The 21,914-nt window shown below is 41.3% G+C and overlaps 1 protein-coding gene across 1 annotated transcript in view; it reads left to right on the top strand.

The window, feature by feature from the left end:
- Positions 1-11,796: 11,796 nt before the first annotated feature.
- Positions 11,797-21,914, top strand: part of LOC109044555 (solute carrier family 16 member hermes) — a 45,452-nt gene continuing 35,334 nt past the window's right edge. The window contains 2 exon segments of the mRNA XM_072299583.1: positions 11,797-12,294; positions 12,867-13,344. Of these exon segments, the coding sequence (XP_072155684.1) occupies positions 13,230-13,344 (115 nt within the window). The 5' untranslated portion in view covers positions 11,797-12,294; positions 12,867-13,229.

Here is a 21,914-nt window from a genome sequence, read left to right as displayed (position 1 = left end):
GCATTGAAAAACCCGCAATGCAGGGTCAAACATTTTTGTAAGCAAATAGTTGATAAATCGAATACCTAATTCCAGCAGTAGGCTACACTGGTTGGCTATTTTTAAAGGCTTCTAATTGGATTTTGCTTATTTTTTATCATGCCTCTAATCGAAAGATGGACAGTTATCATTTCAGCTTCTTTTTGCTATTATTTTACTTAAACCAAAGATTGTGCCTTTTTTTCTGCAGAAGGAAGCATTATGTGTTCACTTCTAACGTTCTCATGGTGTCCTCCGTGACGGGCAATGGGTGCCCGGCCAAAAAGAGCCAACTGGATAAAGAGCCGCCAAAACATAAACTGCCGGAAAAAGGCCTACAGTTAGTGAAAGATATTTTTTGTTTCTTCTCATCCACACCCTCCAGATTTTACCGAGTAATCAATGTCTTCAATTTTAAAATTTGAAAGTGAATGCATAAGTTTCATGTTGACTGGTCGGAAACTCTTTTGAATGGCTTTTATTTCTTTTCTTTACCTGCTGTCGTCCAGGGTAACTTCGTGCATTAGGGTACAACTTTGTGCAAGCAGTAATTTCACTTTATTTAGCTTATTTATTATTCTTCTTTTGTGGAGGTAGGGCCAATCTAATATTTGTCCCTTGAATCCCATATCCTTAGGAACCTCTGGTGTACAACAGTTGGCATCAATGATGTGTTTTGTATTTGTTTACGGTACCTAATATCAGAGTGTTTCTTGCCAATAAGCTGTATGCTGTTTTTTTTTAACTATAGGAATGCTCAAGTAAATGTCATGGTAAGGTGGATATTTTATTCTTCTGCGATCCACAAACTCTTAAAAATACATCTGTGCATTGGAATTACTTTGTTTTTCAAAATTAATCTTGAAAAACAAAGTTTTCTGAGAGGAAGTTCAAAACTTGAATCGGTCAGGCTAACTTTGTGGAGGTTTAGGAGTTGCTTGGAAAGCAATGAATGAACCCTATATGTTGTAGAACCAAATGAAGTGTTTGAGTTTGAGGACGCCATTGGTGTTACAAAGTCCTCATTTGGAGCCCCCTCCACTTCTGCAGAGACAGCTAACACGGATGCGGCATCTGCTTCCCTCCGCTTCCACCGAAACAACAGCCTCTGCTGCTACAACCAAGGATATTAAAAAGATCTCTTGTTCAGCTACTTAAGTAGATTTATTTATGTACTTATTATTATTAAGTATTTCCAAGTGCTTACTTTTACTTAGTCTTATATTTTGTAGCTTCTTCGTGTAATTCTGATAGACGGAAATTCACCGAGCGTTTTGGCGGAGTCCCATCGATTTCCACAAATCCTGGACCATGAGGCCTGGTTTCGGAAGGATGCAACATCTTTTTGATGGGAGCCGGAGCCTTCATCGCTGAAGTTTTGTGTCACTTTAATATTCTAGCAAATTATTTGAATACTTATAATCATTTCATTTCCAGGAGCCTTGTCGAACAACAAGACAAAAAGTGAACAAAGTCAATGCAATTGTCAAGAGCAAGAAATCTCCCTAAGTCAAGCGCCTCAAGAAACATCCGTCCGAAATCAGGTTGTATGGAGCTAACAGTGGTTATACACCGATGCAAAATTAGGCAAATGCCTGGGTGAGATTCGATCCGGAAAGATTAAAATTGGTGCAGCTGCCAAGAAGTACGGCATCCACCGCAATTCACTCCGAAATAAACTGCAAGGAAAACATCCTGGTAAGGTCGGACGACCCTTTGTTTTTGCCCATGATGTCGAAAAATCCTTTGTCGATCATGCGCATGTCCTGTGCGACATGGGTATACCAATTGCCACCCACGATCTCCGGGACATTGCAAAAAGCTACTTTGATATAGCCAAAGTATTACTGTATCTCAGTTTCCAGAGAACCGTCCCGGCTGGGACTGGGCCAAGAGTCGTCCTCTCCTTCGGTTCAAAGATTTGATTTCCAACAAAATTGCAAATCGAATCACTACTGCTCGAGCCAAAGTAAATGAAGAAAGTTTGATTGACTTCTTCAATAACTCTGAAGTAGAAGCAAAGGATGTTCCTCCGAAGAATTAATGGAGCTACGATGACAGCGGCCTACACAATGAGAGAAACTTGTCGTTCGCAGGGAGGTGCGCGCAACCTTGAGGTAATTCTCAACACAAGCAAGGCATATATTTTCAGGGTTATTTGATCGAAATAGAACTAGTTTTTTCCTGTTTTTTAAAGAAAAATAAAATAAAAATCCAGAAGCTGCATTATTATTGGTTTCCCGACCTACGCAAACCTGATTCTTTCTGTAGAAATGTTTTCAATGTTCATATTCTTTTACCGCGTACTTCCCCCAAGTAGCAAGGATACCTATAGATGGACATAAAATCGTAGGAATGTTGCTATATTATATTTGCCATGCGCATTGCCTACTCCCTAATTCGAGGGCGCGGAAATTATTGCTACATTGTTGCTATGATGTAGCAATAAATTCCGATTATTGGTTGTGTCACCTGTTGCCAATCTGCTAATTGCAAGGCGCAAAAATTATCGCAATAATCTTGCTATTAAGTATGATGAAAAACTCCCGCGTGTTCCTTTCCGTAACTTGTTTTCAAATCTCTAGCATGAATGCAGGAATGTATCGCAACAATTTGATGAAACAACCATTTTTCCTCAATTTAGTCTTCTCGAAATAGCTCAAACTCGATAAATCTGAAACTTTAAAAATTTCAATGCTTTTTTAAAAGGTTTGAATTTCCAGTCAATCAAAATAAATATCGTCTATGCTTTTAACCAAGTTCTGGGAAATTTAATTTTACTTCTTTTATGCCTTTCTTTCCTCCTTTTATTTCGTTTCTGTTTTTGTTACTTTTAATTCTTTGAATTTTTTATTTCATGCAAATGCGCCGGTAAGGGTTTCGTTTCATATCGGATTAAATTCGTGTCGAAACAGGATCGAAAGCATCTTAAAATCTTCATTTTGACCCTGTAAAAATTCGAATAACATGAAATTTTCATCCTGGACTTACTTATATTACGTGTTACGCGCCACAATAAGTGCTGAATAGATTTGCTTCTTCAAAAATTTAAATGGAGACCCTTTTTTTCTGAAATTTTTGGCACCCGGAATCCCCCCCCCCCCCCGGCGCAAACTCCTCAAAAAACACTGGGTCCAAATTCCCTTTGGGGCCAATTTTCAGTCAAAAGTTTATTCAAAGTTGAGCGTTTTAAAGCGCTCTGACGGCTAAGCAGTTTAACCCGAATTTAACCCCGCGATGTAAATACGGCCCATGTAGAGCTGGAGCCTGCGGGAAATCATATTTCGCGCGCTAAGTCAAAGTTCGGCGCATCCGCGCCCATTGGCTCTCGTGGCTCGATCACATGATGATCACGTGGTTCTTCTTCCCACTTCCTACTTCCCTTGCTCCACTGCTCGTATCAGTCGTATCTCGTCGTCGCCATCTTGAATCTTGAACCCCATGGTTGGCCGGCTTGGCCGTTTTATACTTGCAGTGCAGTTACCTGTTGAAACCAACATCATGATCGGCGGATTTTCACCGTGACTCGGCACTCGGATTTTGAATTCTTGACTTCGTAAGCAAGTTCGTTTTACTTTCATCATGTCTCGGCGTAACTATACAAGAGCTGATAGTTTTGATAAATTATCTCGTCAAGCGAGGAAGAGGAGGCTTCAGCATGATTCCTCGTCGGACTATTCGTCTCACAATGATTCGGATGATTCCTCCCCAGACGATTCTAATGCAGGTTCGGAAGATGAGGCAGATGCCTCCTTTTCCGGTGTTCGTGGAGAAAGTAGAGATGATCCTCTGTCAGCTGAACCTTCTCCAGATCTTCCTTTATCGTCTCCCTCTTCTCTTCTGGATAATCCTGAAAATGAACCCCATGCTCAACCTAATCTCTCACCCTCTCTTAACTCATCCTCAGAGGGCTCTGCTAGCACGTCCTCTAGTGATTGGGATGAAAATTCTGACTTTCATATTTCATCTTCAGGAAGTTCTATTTCTGATGATGACATTATACCGTGGGATCAAGATGCAGATGATGAGGATGATGTTATTGCCGTTGAGCGAACAGTTAGCGATTGGGCTATTGCATACGATGTACCAAATTCAGCCACTTCTGATTTGTTGCGGAGACTCCGAGAGACCCATCCTTCTTGTTTTGCCTCATTACACATTGATGCCCGCACAATTTTAGGCACACCTAAGACAGAGAATGCAGATACTTGAGTTATTCAGACACTCTACTTAGTCACCGTAACCTAAATCTCTGTGATTGATAAGATATTTTTTTAAGTTTGTTCATTTGAGATTTTTGTTCCTGTTCTTTTTAATCATCAAGACTAAGTCGTTTTGGGACTTGGTTACTGGAAAGGAGGTGAAACCCGAAAGCGGAAATGGGGAAAAAAAGAAATCCCTAGAAGAGTTCAACAAAAAGGATGCAAGGGCTCAAGAACTCATCGCTACACGCATGGAGCAGAACACGCTTTCTCATATTCTCACCTGAGAGAGTGCTCAATGCTCATGACATGTGGTCTAAACTGGAAACTGTCTTTGAAAGGCAATCGCAGGTTAGCATTCACTTGCTGCAACAGCAGTTTTTCAATGCTGAATTTGAAGGCAGCCTAATGAAATTTGTTTCCACTATCGAACATTTAACCTCCAAAATTAAACAGCAAAATGTTTTCCTGAAACCATGGTCATCACAATGATTTTGTTGTCCCCTTGCTGCCAAATAGTCCTTGAGTTTGAGGGAGGGTGTTGACATTATGCAACCTCACTTGGCAACATCGCAACATTCTTTCAGCCAATTTTGGCGTCTCTCTAATTGCTAGCGAACCATGCTCTTACTTACTGTTTGCCTGTGCGTTCATGTACTTAGCTTCTTATATAAATACGCTCAAATGCAACCCTTGTAGTTCTCCCTTCATTTTCACTGCCCCTAAATCATTCAACACTACCTATACAGGGGTTTCATTTACATACCCTACAGTCACAAGGGTAATCGTCTTTTTTTACCAGGGTAGCTGTTAAACACAAGCCTAATTACTGTTAAATATAAAATCAAAATACCGGAATAATCAGAAAGCGCGAAATTTTCTTGAACAATCTAGGCTACCTCTACGTCGGGTCACTTGATGAATCAGTCCTGCACTCCTCACAGCATATCATCGACCTCGTGTCTATATTTGAACTATTTGAGGGACTTGGAGGACAAGACGCATAATAGGTGCAGTTTTTGCTACTTCGAGAAGTACGTGATTGAAGTTTCGAATTTACATGGACCCTTCAGGCGGAAAGAGAGTTCAAACTGACTTTTTGATACTTTAAAATTGAAACTTGGGTGCGAATCTTTCACAGAATATGCATTAAGACTAGTTTTACTTGAAATCATTAATACCTAAATTTTGTCAGAGACTGCACTTACGCGCCTCGTCCTCCAAGCCCCTTATTTCGTCGCCCCTCTGACATAAGGGCGTACCTCAATTTCCATGTGAGCTTTGTTTTGCGTATAAAGCCTTACTTTTTGGGGCTCATACGAAAATCGAGATACGCCCTTACGCTAGAGGAGCGACGATTTGAGGACTGTTGAGTCTCAGACTCCAAACATGTTTAAAATTCTGCGCATGGCTTCTTCTAACGCTACATGAGATAGCGTTATTTCTACCTTCTCGCGTGAGGAGATGGGATTCCATCCCCCGATGCTAGCTCTTTGTTGAAGATGGAGTATTTTGAGCATAGTATAACTAATAGCATGTTTATGGTATTTATAATGAGCTAGAAGTTTTTGCAGTTCCTAATTGCATAATGAAGTCCAACTGCAAAACGGCAGGAACCGGAGGGAGCGTTCTGCTGCGCAGGAAGTGTCGTAAACGCTCACATAATCCGATGAGACGTGACTCAAGTCTGCAATATTGCCTACCCTCTGATTTGAAGGCTTTTTGTGAGCGACGGTTATCTCTACCGTAGTTTGCGTGTCCGCTGGCCGCGATGCCACGCTTAACATTTGAAATACTTCCGTGTCTATACGCTTAAATTTTTAGCATACTCCGTTGGGAAAAAGGGATGGGGGTATGGTTTTAAAAAAAAAAGTTCTTATGAAGCATTATTTATCTTCTACCCTATATACATAGAGCCTCGATTGTCTTAATAAAGTGCCTGGCAGCAGTCTAAGATGTCCATTCTTTATCTTTTTTTTAAAAGAGCTGATATATTACTTGATACTAACCTTTGAAAGAACTAAATACTAGAAACTGAACTACTCAGCACTTTAGCCTTCAATTAAATTCCTCAATTAAAAGCCACTCAAGACAATTTTTAGCCGCTCAAAATTTGAAGTGACATTTCTTGGGGAAAAATAGAGGAGAAATTCTCAAAAAACCGTCAGGGATGGTAATATACCTGGATCTGCCGGTAGTTTACAAGATTGCCCACACAAGCTCACATACTTTAAGGATGACAGTGATCTGTGTTTAGTGCCTCGCGTCATAGATGAAGACCTGGTTCATTTTTTAAGCCCCTCTATGGCGTATTTCTTGTGTCCAAGTAACAACTGTCCACGCACATCATGCGCGCATCGTGAGTTTTAAATTCACAAGTGGAAGATCTCGAATCCCATGATGCGTTCGACCTAATAGCCGTGTTTGCACCCCTTAGAATCTCCAAAAGCACGTATGCGCACATCTTCCGCGCTTTGTGAGTTTTAAACTAACAGGTGAAAGATCTCGAATCGCATGATGCTTTCAACCTTAAAAGTCGAGATTGCACCCCTTAGAATCTCCAAAAATTAACGCCGTATAAGGCGCGGTTCGTGAGGTTTAAACTCACAAGTGGAAGATCTCGAATCGCATGATGCGTTCGACCTAATAGTCCTTTTTGCCCCCTTAGAATATCCAAAAGCACGTAAGCACACATCTCCCGCGCTTTGTGTGTTTTAAACTCACAGGTGAAAGATCACGAATTGCACAATACGTTCGACCGAATGGCCGAGTTTCCACCACTAAGAATCTCCAAAAGCACGTAAGCACACATCTTACGCGCTTTGTGTGTTTTAAACTCACAAGTGGAAGATCTCGAATCGCATGATGCGTTCGACCTGAAAAGTCGTGTTTGCACCCTAGGAATCTCCAAAAGCACGTAAACGCACATCTTCCGCGCTTTGTGTGTTTTAAACTCACAGGTGAAAGATCTCGAATCGCATGATGCGTTCGACCTAACAGTCATGATTGCACCCCTAAGAATCTCCAAAGCACGTAAGCACATATCTTCCGCGCTTGTGTGTAGTGTTTAAACTCACAATGTGAAGATCTCGAATCGACATGATGCGCTTTCGACCGAAATAAGTGCTGTGTTTGCACCCCTAAGAATCTACAAAAGCACGTAAGCACACATCTTCCTCGCTTTGTGTGTTTTAAACTCACAAGTGAAGGATCTCGAATTGCATGATGCGTTCGACCGAACAGGCGTGTTTGCACCCCTAAAAATCTCCAAAAGCACGTAAGCGCACATCTTCCGCGGTTTGTGTGTTTTAAACTCACGGGTGAAAGATCTCGAATTGCATGATGCGTCGACCTAATAGTCGTGCTTGCACCCTAGAATCTCGAAAAGCACGTAAGCACACATCTTCCGCATTTTGTGAGTTTTAATCTCACAGTTGAAAGTATCGAATCGATGATGCTTTCAACCTTAAAGTCTTGTTTACATCCCTTAGATCCTCCAAAAGCACGTTACCGAATATCAGGCGCGGTTCATGAGGTTTAAACTCACCAGTGGAAGATCTCGATTTGCATGATGCGTTCGACCTAACAGTCGTGTTTGCACCCCTTAGAATCTCCAAGAGAACGTAAGCACACATCTTCCGCGCTTTGTGTGTTTTAAACTCACAGGTGAAAGATCTCGAATTGCATGATGCGTTCGACCTGATAGTCGTGCTTGCAACCCTAAGAATCTCGAAAAGCACGTAAGCACACATCTTCCGCGTTTTGTGAGTTTTAATCTCACAGGTGAAAGATCTCGAATCGAATGATGCTTTCAACCTTAAAAGTCTTGTTTCCACCCCTAAAAATCTCCAAAAGTCTCCAAATGTAGAATCACACAGGTGAAGGATCTCGAATTGCATGATGCGTTCGACCTAACAGGCTTGCTTGCACCCTAGTTACAGGGGTGGTCGTCTTTTTTTTACCATGGTAGCTGTCATACACAAGCCTGATTACTGTATAATATAAAATCAAATCTACCGGAATAATCAGAAAGCGCGAAATTTTCCTGAGAAATCTTGCCTGCCTCTGCTTTCGTGGGTCACTTGATGAATCAGTCCTGCACTCCTCACAGCGTATCATCGACCTCGTGTCTGTATTCGAACTATTAGATGGGCTTGGAGGACAAGACGCATCATAGGTGCAGTTCTTGCTATTTCGAGAAGTACGCGTTTGAAGTTTCGAATTTACATGGACCCTTCAGGCGGAAAGAAAGTTCAAACTGACTATTTGATGCTTGAAAATTGGAACTTGGGTGCGAATCTTTCACAGAATATGCATTAAGACTTGTTTTACTTGAAATAAATAATATTTCCATTTTGTCAAAAACTGCACTTACGCGCCTCGTCCTCCAAGTCCCTCATTTCGTCGCCCTCTCTGGCTTAAGGGTGTACCTCAATTTGCACGTGAGCTTTGTTTTGCGTATGAATCCATACTTTTTGGGGCTCATGCGAAAATCGAGATACGCCCTAACGCCAGACGATCGACGATTTGAGGACTGTTGAGTCGCAGACTCCAAACGTGTTTGACATTCTGCACATGGGTTCTTCTGGCGCTAAATAAAATAGCGCTATTTCCTCATCCTTGCGTGAGGAGATGGGATTTCACCCCGCTACTTGTTCTTTGTTGAAGTTGGGGTACTTTAAGCTTTGTGACTAATGATATATTTATAGTATCTGTAATGAGCTAGAAGTTTTTGCAGTTCCTAATTGCAAAATGAAGTCCAACTGCAAAACGGCAAGAATCGGAGGGAGCGTTCTGTCGCGCAGGAAGTGTCGTAAACACTCACATATCCGATGAGACGTGACTCAAGTCTGCAATATTGCCTACCCTCTGATTTGAAGGCTTTTTGTGAGTGACGGTTATTTCCAACGTAGTTTGTCCGTCTGCTGGCCGCGATGCCACGATTGAAATTTGAAATACTCCCGTGTTTTTACGCTGAAATTTGTAGCATAATCCATTGGAAATCCATGGTTTTTTTTTTAAAGAAAAATTGTTAGTAGTGTGTGTCTAGAAACAATATAATAAGAAAAAACTCATTAGCATTTAGACGGACATCTTCCTCCCCCTTCTTTAATGAAAAGCTATCCAAATAGAAATCTTTATAAAATCGTCAATGAAGCATTTAAATAAAATGTTACTGGTTCAAAAGCGAAAGGTAGGAATGTAAATCCTCCAAAAACATAATAGAAAATCCAGAAATGTATCTCTGCTTGTTTAAAGTCGTGCCTTAAAAACTAGAAACAGGTCGAAGGATAAAATTACTCTGAATAAAATTGTGTATGAATGATGAAGGAAATAAATCAACCATAACTTTAACCTTGCATTGAAAACTTAAAGCACTTCAATATTCACAGCTTTTCGAACTTTAAAGAATCTACTTCTGTTAAGACGCATTTAGAGTGTGTAAAATTTACAGAAAATATGATGGATAATTGATCATTTTATGAATATCAACCGCGAACTATTTTACGTTAATCTCAAAAGTGGTATGTTTGAACTGAGCTAGGTTAAAATTTTAAAAATCATTAAAATTGAATTATTCATATCGCTAATGCTCTCGCCTCTCCTGCTGTAATGGAAAGTATAAGGGTGTATGACTGTATGCCTCTAAAAAGAACGTATTCGTACATGAAAAATTAAGCAATTCTAGGAATAAAAAATCTCTGGATCCGTGTGATGAGGAAGAACATGATTATGCCACATTTATGATACAAAATAGTGTCCACTCCCTCTTACTAGAAGTTAGCTAAGTTCTGCGTTTTCCGGACGATAGAATAGAACCTAACAGCATTCCAACATGAAAAAGTTTTACTCGTAAATTATATTTTCACCGGAGAGCATGTGGGATTGCAAAATTAGTGATCTTGTGATCCTAGTATTGCAAGCACGCGGTGTGTACTGTTTGGTAGTTCCGGGTATACCGTCTGTATTGGGGTAGGTTCGACACAAAGAAATAATGCTTTTTCAACAACTTGAACGCGCACCGTGGTATATGCGCAATGCATGCAGTATCCTGCAGACTTGTGAGGCGTCAAGCGCTCGCCGTGCTGTAAGCGCAATGCATGAAGTATCCTGCGGTCTTGTAAGGCGCCAATACATATCCTAGAATCAGTATGGCTCCACACGGTGGTACATAGTGGTGAACGATGCCAGTCAATTTACATGCGGCAGCGCGCCTTCATTTTCGTCTGATACTGTGCAACACATCTGTGGCGGAATAGTTGCTCAGAGCGCCTTTCACAGTTTTGCTTCGCCTTGATTGAGAAGAATGACGATTACCTGAAATTACACCCTGGCGCGTGCAGTCACACAATTTCTAATCACCGACGGTGAAGACATTCATGCTTCAATATGCGGCGTTGCAAATTTTCCGTTGCCTATTCCATGTGGGACCTATTTCATGTAGTTACAATTGTCTACTAAGTATCATTGTGGTTAAAATTGTTTTGTTTGTCTACTTATAAGTGGTGCCTCGATGATCGTTCTGCGAAACCGAAAGGCCTTGAAATCTATTGTAACCACTAACTGTGTGAGTAATAAATTTATAAATTATGTATGTACTCAATGATTGTGTATCAGTATCACAGCATATTGGCCCTCCTCCTATTATTTTTACACGTATATTATTCTCTGTGGAGTTCCAGATTTGAATATCGATTTTTGACATCTTACAGCCGATTCTGTGGCGCACATTCAAATTTTTAACTCTAAGGCGTTGCTAATCTTTCTGCAAAATACCTGCTTAATGAAAGCTTCTCTATTATTCTAATGGTTTGAAGATTCAAATATGCCATTCAAGAGGTCAATAATAGCAGCGCAGGTGCAATAATGTCCCTGGGATTCTTCAAATTCCAATATCACACCGAGATGGCCAAGAATGTTCATAAATGAGCGTTTTTCCGCAAAATATGAGTAAATATTTGTATGTGCTAAAACTGAGTCAAATATGTGCTTTTAACGACGGGTCGTAACAGCTGTAGTAGTGGATCACTCTGGATAATTTGATTCCAAATAACATAGGCGGATCCATGGGGGCGCATACCCGCTACGCCCCCCCCCCCTTAAATAGAAAAAAGGAGGGAGAAAAGGGAAGAAATAAAGAAGGAAGGAAGGAGGAAATAAGAAGGAAGGACACTAGTGTCTGCTTATTATGCATGACGAAATACCCTCAAACTGCATACTAAATGTTTTAAAATTTCGAAAATTTTCTGGGAACCCCCCCCCCCTTACGCCCCCCGTCGAAATTTCTAAATCCGCCTACGTTTCATAGCTTGGCTGCTCTTTTAGACCCTAAAAGCTCCACGACCTAACCTTAAAATTACCGCAATGTCCGTACTCATCCTACATAGCTACTCTAATCTCAACTTTACCTGAGATAACACCGGGACGGAAGCGCCGGTAGTGTTTACTTTGGTCCAGTTGAACAAAGCTCAACCCTCGCACCCACGGCGGCGTCGGGCCGGGGGCGGCGGGGAGGGGGGGGGCGCCGGCCGGGGGGCGCGCGGGGGGCGGGGGCTGCGCAATGCCTGACCTATATCGTCGGATCATTATCCGAGGCGTGCGCATTCGCATCGGTCGCGTGTGCCGCTCGTCCGCGTTCGTTCGCGCGCCCGACCTTGCGGATCAGCTGAGCTTCCCGACCCGGTCGATACGATAAATTGTGGCTGTGAGTGCGTGGTCAGTTCCCCGACGAGAAACTCCCGCCGCCGTCGTCGTCCGCCAACCTCACGACACAACCTCACTCGACTCAACCCTCAACCGCGGTAGACGCCTTTACGCGATACATATCTATGCTGTGATACGCTTTAACCTAGCTCGTAACTTCGGCCCCCCTTTTTAGACTGTCTTAATTCGCAATTTAAACAAAGGGTGAGATTGAAAGTAAATCTATGATTGCATAGTGAGTGATAGAGTGGGTGATATGAATGGGTTTCCTCGGAAGTGAGTGGTACCACACAGATAAATACAGACTTACGAATAGGGCGGTTCGATAGTTCCTACAGGAGGGTGATTAGCTGTTCGAGTTTATTTACTGGTATGCGTACACTTTATATACCTATGTATTTGGTTCCCTTCCAAATATAACAAACTTCAAAGTTCCCTGTACAGATGCTCTTGCGTACATAAACAGATCTTGCGCAAATATCCGACTTTAAAACAAACAACTCACACCTCACATTTCGTTGATCTCTTAATCGAACTTGTCGCGTTGGATTTACGCCAGCAAATTTTGACGTTGGAAATTGTGATTTTCCCCTATCAAATTTTGTTTGATGCAATTTTTCAGTTTAGAGGCGCTAAAAATGTTCAAATAACTGATACCAGTTCGATGATATCGATCTCTAGTAGTATCGTAAGAATAATACGTCTTTGCTCCTCTGAAAGTCCGACTTTTCAAAACTCACTCGATACGTGTATTATCATGCACAGTAGATTTTAAGTTGTTCTCGCTTCCACAAACCGGCAAGTTTTTTTTTTTTTTTTTTTTTTTTTTTTTTTTTTTTTTTTTTAAATTACTGTTTGCTTCCCTGACCCCAGAATCATATTAGCTTATTTTACGAGGTTAGGTATAGTTTTCACTGATTCTGTTTTTCAACTATTCTACAGCTCATGCCGGTGTTTTTCGGCCGCACCGTCGTTCCACACCACGAATCGTAAATCGTAAATCAGCATCGTTCCTCGACTTCGGGCCAATGATCAGTCTCCACCGACCCGATCAGACTGATCGAAGTGACCGCAAACTGACCGCCCGTTCGAGCTTGAAAAGGACTTCGAAAAGTATTTGTATACACTCGTTCGATCATTCGTAACTCCTCGGATTTCATGGAGAGGTTGCGTCGACCCCTTGGTGTTCTGTGTGCCTCTTGGATAGCTCTGAAACCCACGGATCGGTTTTGATGTGTCGTGCGTGCTCGAGTCTGCACATCGTCAGCGAACCCAGTGACCGTCCGAGTTGACTGTAGAGAGACCATGGCACAAGAGAAAACGGATGCGGCGCTCCTGGACGCGGAACGTGGGGAGCAGGATCGGAGCTTGGACTTCAACGCCATCAAGTTGGAAATCGCCAACGGCGGCAAGAAAGCCGGTGAGTAAAAAAATCATAAGACACATATCGCACATACGTGGTTTCGCACGTTAGCCATCTATATCGGAAAAAGCGACGGTGTAAGTCGGCAATCGCATAACTCGGTTCGCGACGTCGCACAGAAGATCGAGTCAATAGGAGAGGTCGAACAATATTGGGAAACTTCAAACGCTTTAACTCCGTTTATACAAAACTTCGAAGTTCTAAAAGTGGTTCCATTGGTTTCCTCGTGAAATTTCCATTTAAAAGCACCCCTTAAAATATAAAATGTAACGAATTAAACATCAAAATTTGCGATCTACTGCGATTCAACGATCTACTGTGCGTCGGAGACTTCCTGTCATACTTTACTTTAAGTGTAACGGAAAACTTCTCAACGGCAATTCTTTAAAACTGCCGAGATTTTTCTTCTCTGTGCGAGGAAAAGTCTGCATAAACTTCACGGAAAGATTTCAATTAGTTCTCCTTTAAAAAAAAATAACAAAATGACGGAGATTTTCAGACACCGCAAACGAGATACGTGATTGCGGACTTACGCCGTCGAAATGCAAAATTTGGGTTGATTTGGGTTGATTCTTGTTATTAAATTCGAACGACTTGGATATTTTGGAGGGAATCCTCAGCTTACAGACATTACCATGAAGATTTAGAATTGCATTTGATTCTTGAATCCGAGTAGATATATCAACTCTATAAAATGTGAACATAAAATTCTTTAAGCGAATTCTAAGTGGAATGATTCTAGAACACGCGCTGAGAACATGTCCACACTATAGTAGTTGGAATTTTCAAAACTGCAAATGTCACGAGCCTGCTTAAGATCCAGCGCTATTAATATTCGAATCGAATTTTGTATGGTCTACGGAATTTTTTCGCTGATACGCCCACAACTAAACCTGGGAAAAAACTTATTGAGGTCTGAAGGTATGGCTGATCTCTTGGGAAAAATTAACGCCCTTCTTTCCCTATCCACACCGAACGAGGTTAATCACTGATCTCTCAAATATTTATTCACAGCCGTGTCTGATGGAGGAGGGTCCTGGGTACCCATCGCCAGATTCTTTGCAAATACGGATGAGATCAAGTTTAATCAAAGCAAGAGAGTCCAAAAAAAGAAGCATGAAATTTCAATTCATCTGCATTTCATTAATTCCTCAGTAAATTCTTAAAAAGTCATGGCTAATTAATGCAGAACTAATAGGTCGTTGGACCCTAGATCCTTTGTCTTAATTCTTATCTCCGAGAATATATGTGCAGAATCGGCTAGAAGAATAGTTTTTTCAAACAGTTACGTCACAGGAAAACTTAAAAACATTGCTTTTTCGTTGCAAAACCAAAATGTTCGCTCAAAAAGATTCACAGATATATACAACGATTTCTTAAAGTAACATAGCGCGATTGCTGAAATCGCGACCTCTGATCGCAACACTGCAAATCTTCAAGCATGCTTCATTTTTTAGGAAAAGTTTGACCGCCAACATTCCCCTTGAAAATTTCATCACTCATTCAAGTTACTTGAAAGAATTTTTAAGGAGATATTTTGGTTCGTATTTTTTGAGAAAATAAAGATACGATCAAAAATTTTGAAACGTACCAATAAAGATGCTTCCTTTTCATTTTTACCATGGTTTTTATTGAGATTATTTTCTTCAAAAACATTATACTGCCAAATCTACGCGACTTTGCCAATCCGACAGTGCTCGTTAGCGGTGTTTCAAAATCTCCGCTCTCATTTGGTTTTTACGAAGGAGCACCAATCAACATTAAGTATCCATTGAAATTGTCACGGGATTTTCTTCGCATAGAGAATAAAAATTACGGAAGTTTTCAGGAACTGCCGTTGCGTAGTTTTCCATCTAAAAAAATAAAGTTTGCCAAAAAGTCCGTGACGTCGCAAACCGAGACACGAACTCTTGAAGTTTCATCATCGAATGGGTAGGTATCGTCATGTGGGTGCCGCTTTATACCTTCGATTTACTTCGAGAAAATACTCTTGATAATATATCGATGGCTGAAGTTTAAGTCGATATATCTTCATAGCAATGTTTCAAAATTTTCGATCATACGGTGTTATTTTTTAAAGAGAAATAACCAAAATAGCTCCTTAAAAAATTCTGTGAAAATTTTTGGATAAGTAGAATGGAAGTTCATAGAAAAGGTTAAGCGAGTATGTCGGTTACTTTTCTTTTGAGGAAATTCACAAATATTTGCAATAATGCAATCGGAGGTCGCAACTTTGCCCATCGATATGTTACTCTAATAAACCGTGTAATGTTCCTGTGAATCTTTCTGAACGAACATTTTGCTTTCGACAGGCAGGCGACTTATTCCCCAACAAAGTCGATCCCACTAGATTGAATGGTGTCCAAAACTATTGAAAACAATTCGACAAAGCGGCTTATTTGCATTCTCGGCCCATTGAAATGTTCATTTTGTCATTTTCCTTACGAGAGAACGTAACTAAATTGCTATGTTGCCACATTTCCCATCGCAAATTTCATTTCTACTAGGAGAGCCTTCGGCAATTTTAACTGGAAATTTTACTGATGTTTCTTCCGCTCACATGCAAAAATCAGACAAAGTTGGACGATAATTGCACAAGTTTATTCCTGTATAACTTTAATTCGTTCGAATCAATTTTGCAACCTTGGAATAGAGTTACATTACTTCTTTCGGGAAACGGCAATTTGCCTGTTAACGTGGACGCTTACTGCCGTGCTAAGGAAGGACGCCGTATGAACCTTCAGGCGTTGCCAAATTTCCTTCGATATAACGCGAATTTCCTGATGAATTTATGAATATTTTCCTCTCAATTTTTCAGATAATTTAGTTCGAAGTTTTAACTGAAGATTCTGAGAATTTAAAGGAAAAATATTCATAGCTTTCCTAAAAAATAAACATTTTATCGAAGGAAATTCGGCAACTCTCAAATGTTCATACGGCGTTCTTCCTTAGCTCGGCAGTAGTGCGACGGTAGTTGGAACCGGCAATGTTGCCATTCATCTCCTCCCTGCTAGGAAACGGTATTTATAGGTGTTGTTTATTCGATTCCCCCCTTTAAAAATGAGGTCTGTTTGACACCCTAAAACTGGGACAAACAATTCTTTGTCCACATTCCTGCTTTAAGCGGAAGGCGATCACCGCATCAATAACTTTACCGTCGACCTACTTTTACTTCGCGATGCGATACCGGAGAGAAGGGTGCATAGCGTAGGAGCATATCGGACTGTAAATCCGGAAAATTCTGCATTTTCCGAGCAAAAAGTCCCGGTGTGGCGACTGCTGAATTATTACCCAAAGCTCGAGGGAAAAGCTCGTCTCTTGGATTAAAACCGCATAAATTTTGTCCGCATCGCAATTTGTCTGCGAGGTTCCCGAATGATAATAGCATTTGCGTGCACTGCACCGAGAGAAATGAGGCAAGGTCAAAGTCATTTGCATTTTAGTAGGGTAAAAGCAAAACACGTTTTACGCACCATGCTTGGTGTTCAAATGTTCAATCCGGAACGCTCTGTTCTAGACATTTTGCAAGCTACGTCTCAGCAACTCAGCTACGGTCGATACGCCGCGACGTGGGGAGGTCCGACAAAGCCTTACGCATTTTGATGTGTTTAAATAAATTTCAAGTTAAACTGTTAAAAATTGAGGGGTGAAATTCGGTGTCGGAGTCTATATTAAGTAGCACCCAACAACCCCGAGCGACACAAGTGCGAAGTGAAATTAGCACCATACAAGCCTGTGACACTCCGCAAAAAGGGTACTTTCCAGTGGCGTGCTTTGCGATAAATCGACTGATCGGCCATTTAAACCGTTGGAAAAGGATCGGTAAACACGGTGTTCGCAGCGGACACCTTAATAATCGATTCTTTAACATTAGTTTAAATGGCATAACAATCGATAAATCGCAATTCACGCCACGCCACTGGTAGATTCCGCTCCGTAATAATGCAAGTTACTCCGTAAGGAGAATAAATTATACTCCGCATCACTCTGGGTTTTTGGACGCTACATAGACTCCGGCATAGAGTTTCACTCCAAAATGTTCATCTGAGTACGGTCGGAAAACCTCCAGTTTAGAATACTGAAACCCAAGTTTTCTTGGGGGGGGGGGGGGGGGGTAGATTTTTCTCACTAAACTTAATTTTTGAATGTGAAATTTCCGGTTTACGAGAGCTGCGTTGAAGCTCTCCAGACAACAAGCAGGAAAGAACGGAATGAACACGTAGTCTCTGTGGACTGCGGCAAATCCAGACTTCCATTCCGGGTGCGAGTCATATCGGCCAGGCCACAGCGAGGATAAGAGCGCTGCCTCGGGATTCGCAAGATTTCAAGAATTCCGTCTGGTTTACGTGACTTGCCGCGTCGAGCTGTCTGGTTGAAGAACGATATTGCTCTTCACTGTATGTACATAATGCCCATCTACGGCACGAGTCCACAATAAAAGCATAGGTACCAAGGTTCGGATAAACAGTATGTGATTTTATCACTGGTCAATTCAACAATTCAAACAATGGTTGCCTGGGACTGGTTCAGTAGGGACGGAGGGGGGATGGGTCTTAAAGCGTGGGATTACCCCTTGGGGGCTATTTGAAATAGTAAAAAAAAAAAAAAAAAAAAAAGTTTTCGTCTTTTTTCGGACGAGGGAACGTAACTCTACTTCAAGGTCGCAAAATTGACTCAAGCAATTCAATTTTTTACGAAAAAGTACCCGCGAAAATTTCGTCCAAATTTCTTGTCCATTTTTGCATGAGATCAAAAGGAAAAATCAGGAAAATCTTCGGTTAGAAACTCCTAAGATTCTTCTTGTAAAAATGCAATTTAAGAGGAGGAATTTGACAACATTGAAATATAGTTACGTTCTTTCGCGAGGAAAACGATTCGATCGCATTACATCCTGCAAATGACGGTGTTCTAACAAAATGCCTGAGACCGGACTTGTTCGAAAACAGTATTTATTAATTAGAGGCAGCGAGATAAAATTAAGTATATCGAGGGAGTAATTTCGTAAATCGGTCACGATTGACTGGGTCACAAATACCTATACACTTTTAAAAATTGAATTATTTAAAAATTGCTACCTCTGCAAAAGCGTACATTTTTGGAACTTAAGGTGGTTTTTGTGTCAGGTGATTCAAAGTTATCCTCTTGAACAATAAGTCGTCGTAGATTTACCAGTGGCGTGCTGTACTATATATCGATTGATCGGCCATTTAAACGTGTGGAAAAGGATCGCTAAGCAGGGTGTTTGCAACGAAGACCTTAATAATCGATTCTTTACCATAGCTTCAATGGAGATGTTGCATGTGTGAGGAATTTGCGATTTGACAATTGATTCGTAGGTAAAAGTTCGCGAGAAACACGATGACGCCACTGGTTTTCCCTGAAATTAACCCCCAAGCTCAAAAAAGCTCTCAAGTTGAGGCCAAAATAGAGGGGATATCCCCCGCTATTCTGAGAGTCCACCTCTACATCGAGACCCTGAGAGGCAACCCTGCTAATGTATTTGCTCCCTATCTTCGCATGAAGAGTTTGTCTTGATGTAGACGTGGACTCTCAGGATAGCGTGGGATATCCCCTCCATTTTTGCCTTAACTTGAGAGCTTTTTTTGAGCTTGGGAGTTGATTTAAAAAAAAACCAGTGGCACCATCGTGTTTCTCGCGAACTTTTACTCAAGAATCACTTGTCAAATCGCAAATTCCTTACTTATGCAACATCTTCATTGGGGGATCATCGATAATCGATCACTCACGCCTCGCCACTAGTAGAGTTACCTCAATTTTTTCCCACCATAAAAGTCACGTTTTACCTGGCTCCGTCGCATACTTTGGATTATGTTGACACACTTTTCATTGTGCTTACTATGTCCTATCGAAAATTCCGTTTGGGATTAAACACCATGATATACATGTAAGAGTTCATGTTAATTATATTTCTCACGGTGACAAATTTTCGTTCTTGGCTCGCGATCATAATCCGTCATTTTAATTGAAAATAAATATTCATTTCCGCAACACTGCCCCTCCGTATTTTTCTTTGCAAGAAGACAAGAACGGTGCACGTTTAAACGGCGATGTCTTTGAAGAGTCCTTGAATCAGAAAGAAAAAGAAAAAAAAAAAAAAAATCAGTACATTTTCCCATTTCGCGCCAATAGAAGCTGATCGCAATCGGGTGCTAGATAATTCCAATCCTTAACTCTTTCGCGAGATAGAGGTGGAGAGCGTTGTTTAAATGAAAAAAACTAATGGCAACTCGATACGCGCGCGTCGTGCGCGTGTTAACGCTTAAACGGTGTTAATTTACCCTACCCTGCCTTCTCTCCTGCATTACTGATGCACCCTGCCCTTCTCTCCACGCCCGGATCCAATTAGGCACGCTCCTGTTTCTAGAATAGCCTCAATTGTTTTCTGCCGTTTTTGAACTCGTGAACGAGCTAATAAGTACAATTTTTAAACTCTCGAGTTATCCTAGACAGAGGAGCAAATTAACGCCCAAAAATAAGGGAAACAAAAACCTACACTGGAAAAAAAGTGCTTGCGGCTTTAAGCACGACAATTCTTGAGTTTCCTACCAAGAGTTTCTTTTCTTTATCTCGATTCAAGCTGAATTCTCTAGGAACAGGAAAAAAGTCGTTGGAATGGGCGGAGAGGTAACTTGAACCAAAAACCATCATTTTTGAGTTGAGAAAATATTTATTGACGGCAAACTTTAAGAATTTGTTTCTAAGGTACGACTTCAGAGGTTTAATTCACTTCAGTCCTTATTGCATACGAATGCATGAAAAAACGTGGCAAACTGAGTAACGTTGATTCGATTCGCGAAAAGCAAAGTTCAATCTCTCCTGGTTCCTTGGCGATGGAAAACAGAGCCTTTGCTTGTAAAACGTGGATGTTGAGGAAGAGCCTTATTAAGATTAAAAGCCGGCGCGGCGGGGCGCACAAGCACAACGCTCCACATTTCGGCGCGGACAAGGAAGGCCGGGGCGCCCGGGCGCCTTCAATTGTTCTTTATGCAACACGCACATCCATGGAACACGAATAGTTGCATTCAGGCGCTGTGATGAATGTTGTCTCTTTTCGCGCGTTTAATGATTGACTGAGGTCAACTGAAAACAATTCTACGGTATGCGAAGGTGAAATTACCAAATCACTTATAGCGATTTTCGATGTTGCAAATTTTGCGTGATTATAGAGCTGCTTACTTCATATTTCAGCGAAAACCAAAAACTTATCGCAATATCTCCCTGGCACCATTCAATAAGATTCGATATAAGATTCAATAGACGCTTTAATTCAGAAACCGATTCCAATCAAATTGGACCGTTTGATGACTGTCAGTCACAATAAAATGTTCTCTTTAATTAAAATGGAGTGCCTTTATTCATAATTGTTCGCCAGACGGAACATTTCCGCTAAGCTTTCATCCGAAAATAATGCGAAGTACCGATTTGGAGACTGATGACTCCCGACACATTTCCTCTCGTTTGGATGGACACTGTGATCATCAATTGAAGCCTAATTTGCAATAACTCGCCCCACAAAGTGCTCAACCAGCCAATCTTTTATCATCATTAGGCGAATTTTTAGCTTAATAAGCTACTCGCCAACCGTCATTGCGCAAAAAATAGCACTGACCTCCGAATTTGAATTTTGTTCCACTCGATTTTACCACGCAAAAAAGCGCACTGTCCCTCGCCCACCGCGGTTGTTCCGACTCAGATGACCAGCGGGCTGATTATTGAAATTGATAGACAAAGTTATAGACAAAGAAGATATAGGAGGTATGGAGCGATCCTATTGGTCGAAATGTGTGGTTCTTACAGACTAAGGGAGAAAAGTATGGACTAACTGTCGGGTTTCTCGTCGTGGGTTGCCGTTAGTTAGTCTATTACCCGCTGCCTTTGTCCATTGCAACTACCAACTTCCACCAATAGGTTCCCTCCATATCCCTTTTGTCATCTTTGTCTATAGCTTTGTCTATCATTTCAATAATCGGTCCGCTGTTCCGGAAAGTCACAGTTACACGTCTACCTAGGTTACCAACGTCGCGCTCGTCCAGGTAGCTGTGTTACGCGCATAGGTTAAGTAGGTGTGTGCACCTAAGCTGAAAGCTACCAGCAGACCGATTATTGAAATTGATAGACAAAGCTATGGCAAAGAAGACATGAGGGATATGGAGGGATCCTATCGGTGGAAGCGGATGTTTGCAATGAACAAAGGAGGTGCGCAATAAACAAACTAACGGCATCCCGCGAGAGACCGCGTACTTCCCTAGTCTATAGGAATCACCCATTTCGACGGATAGGATCCTTCCATCCTCTCTAGGTCTTCTTTGTCTATCACTTTGTCTATTCATTTCAATAATCAGCCTGCTGGACGATTGAAATTGGCAACCGAAGCGTTTAACTTCTCGGTGCAGCGGGCAGATTGTTGAAATTTATAGACAAAGAAGACAAAAGGGATAATCTATTGGTGGAAGGAGGTGGTTGAAATGGACAAAGAAAGTAGGTAATAGACTAACTAACGGCATCCCTCGAGAGATCCATTAGATAGTCCATAATTTTCTCCCTTA

The sequence above is a fragment of the Bemisia tabaci genome, chromosome 4, assembly GCF_918797505.1.
Source record: "Bemisia tabaci chromosome 4, PGI_BMITA_v3".
NCBI classification, from domain to species: Eukaryota; Metazoa; Arthropoda; class Insecta; order Hemiptera; family Aleyrodidae; genus Bemisia; species Bemisia tabaci.
Note: the sequence above shows the minus strand (reverse complement) of the source record. Positions and strands in the feature narration are given on the sequence as shown.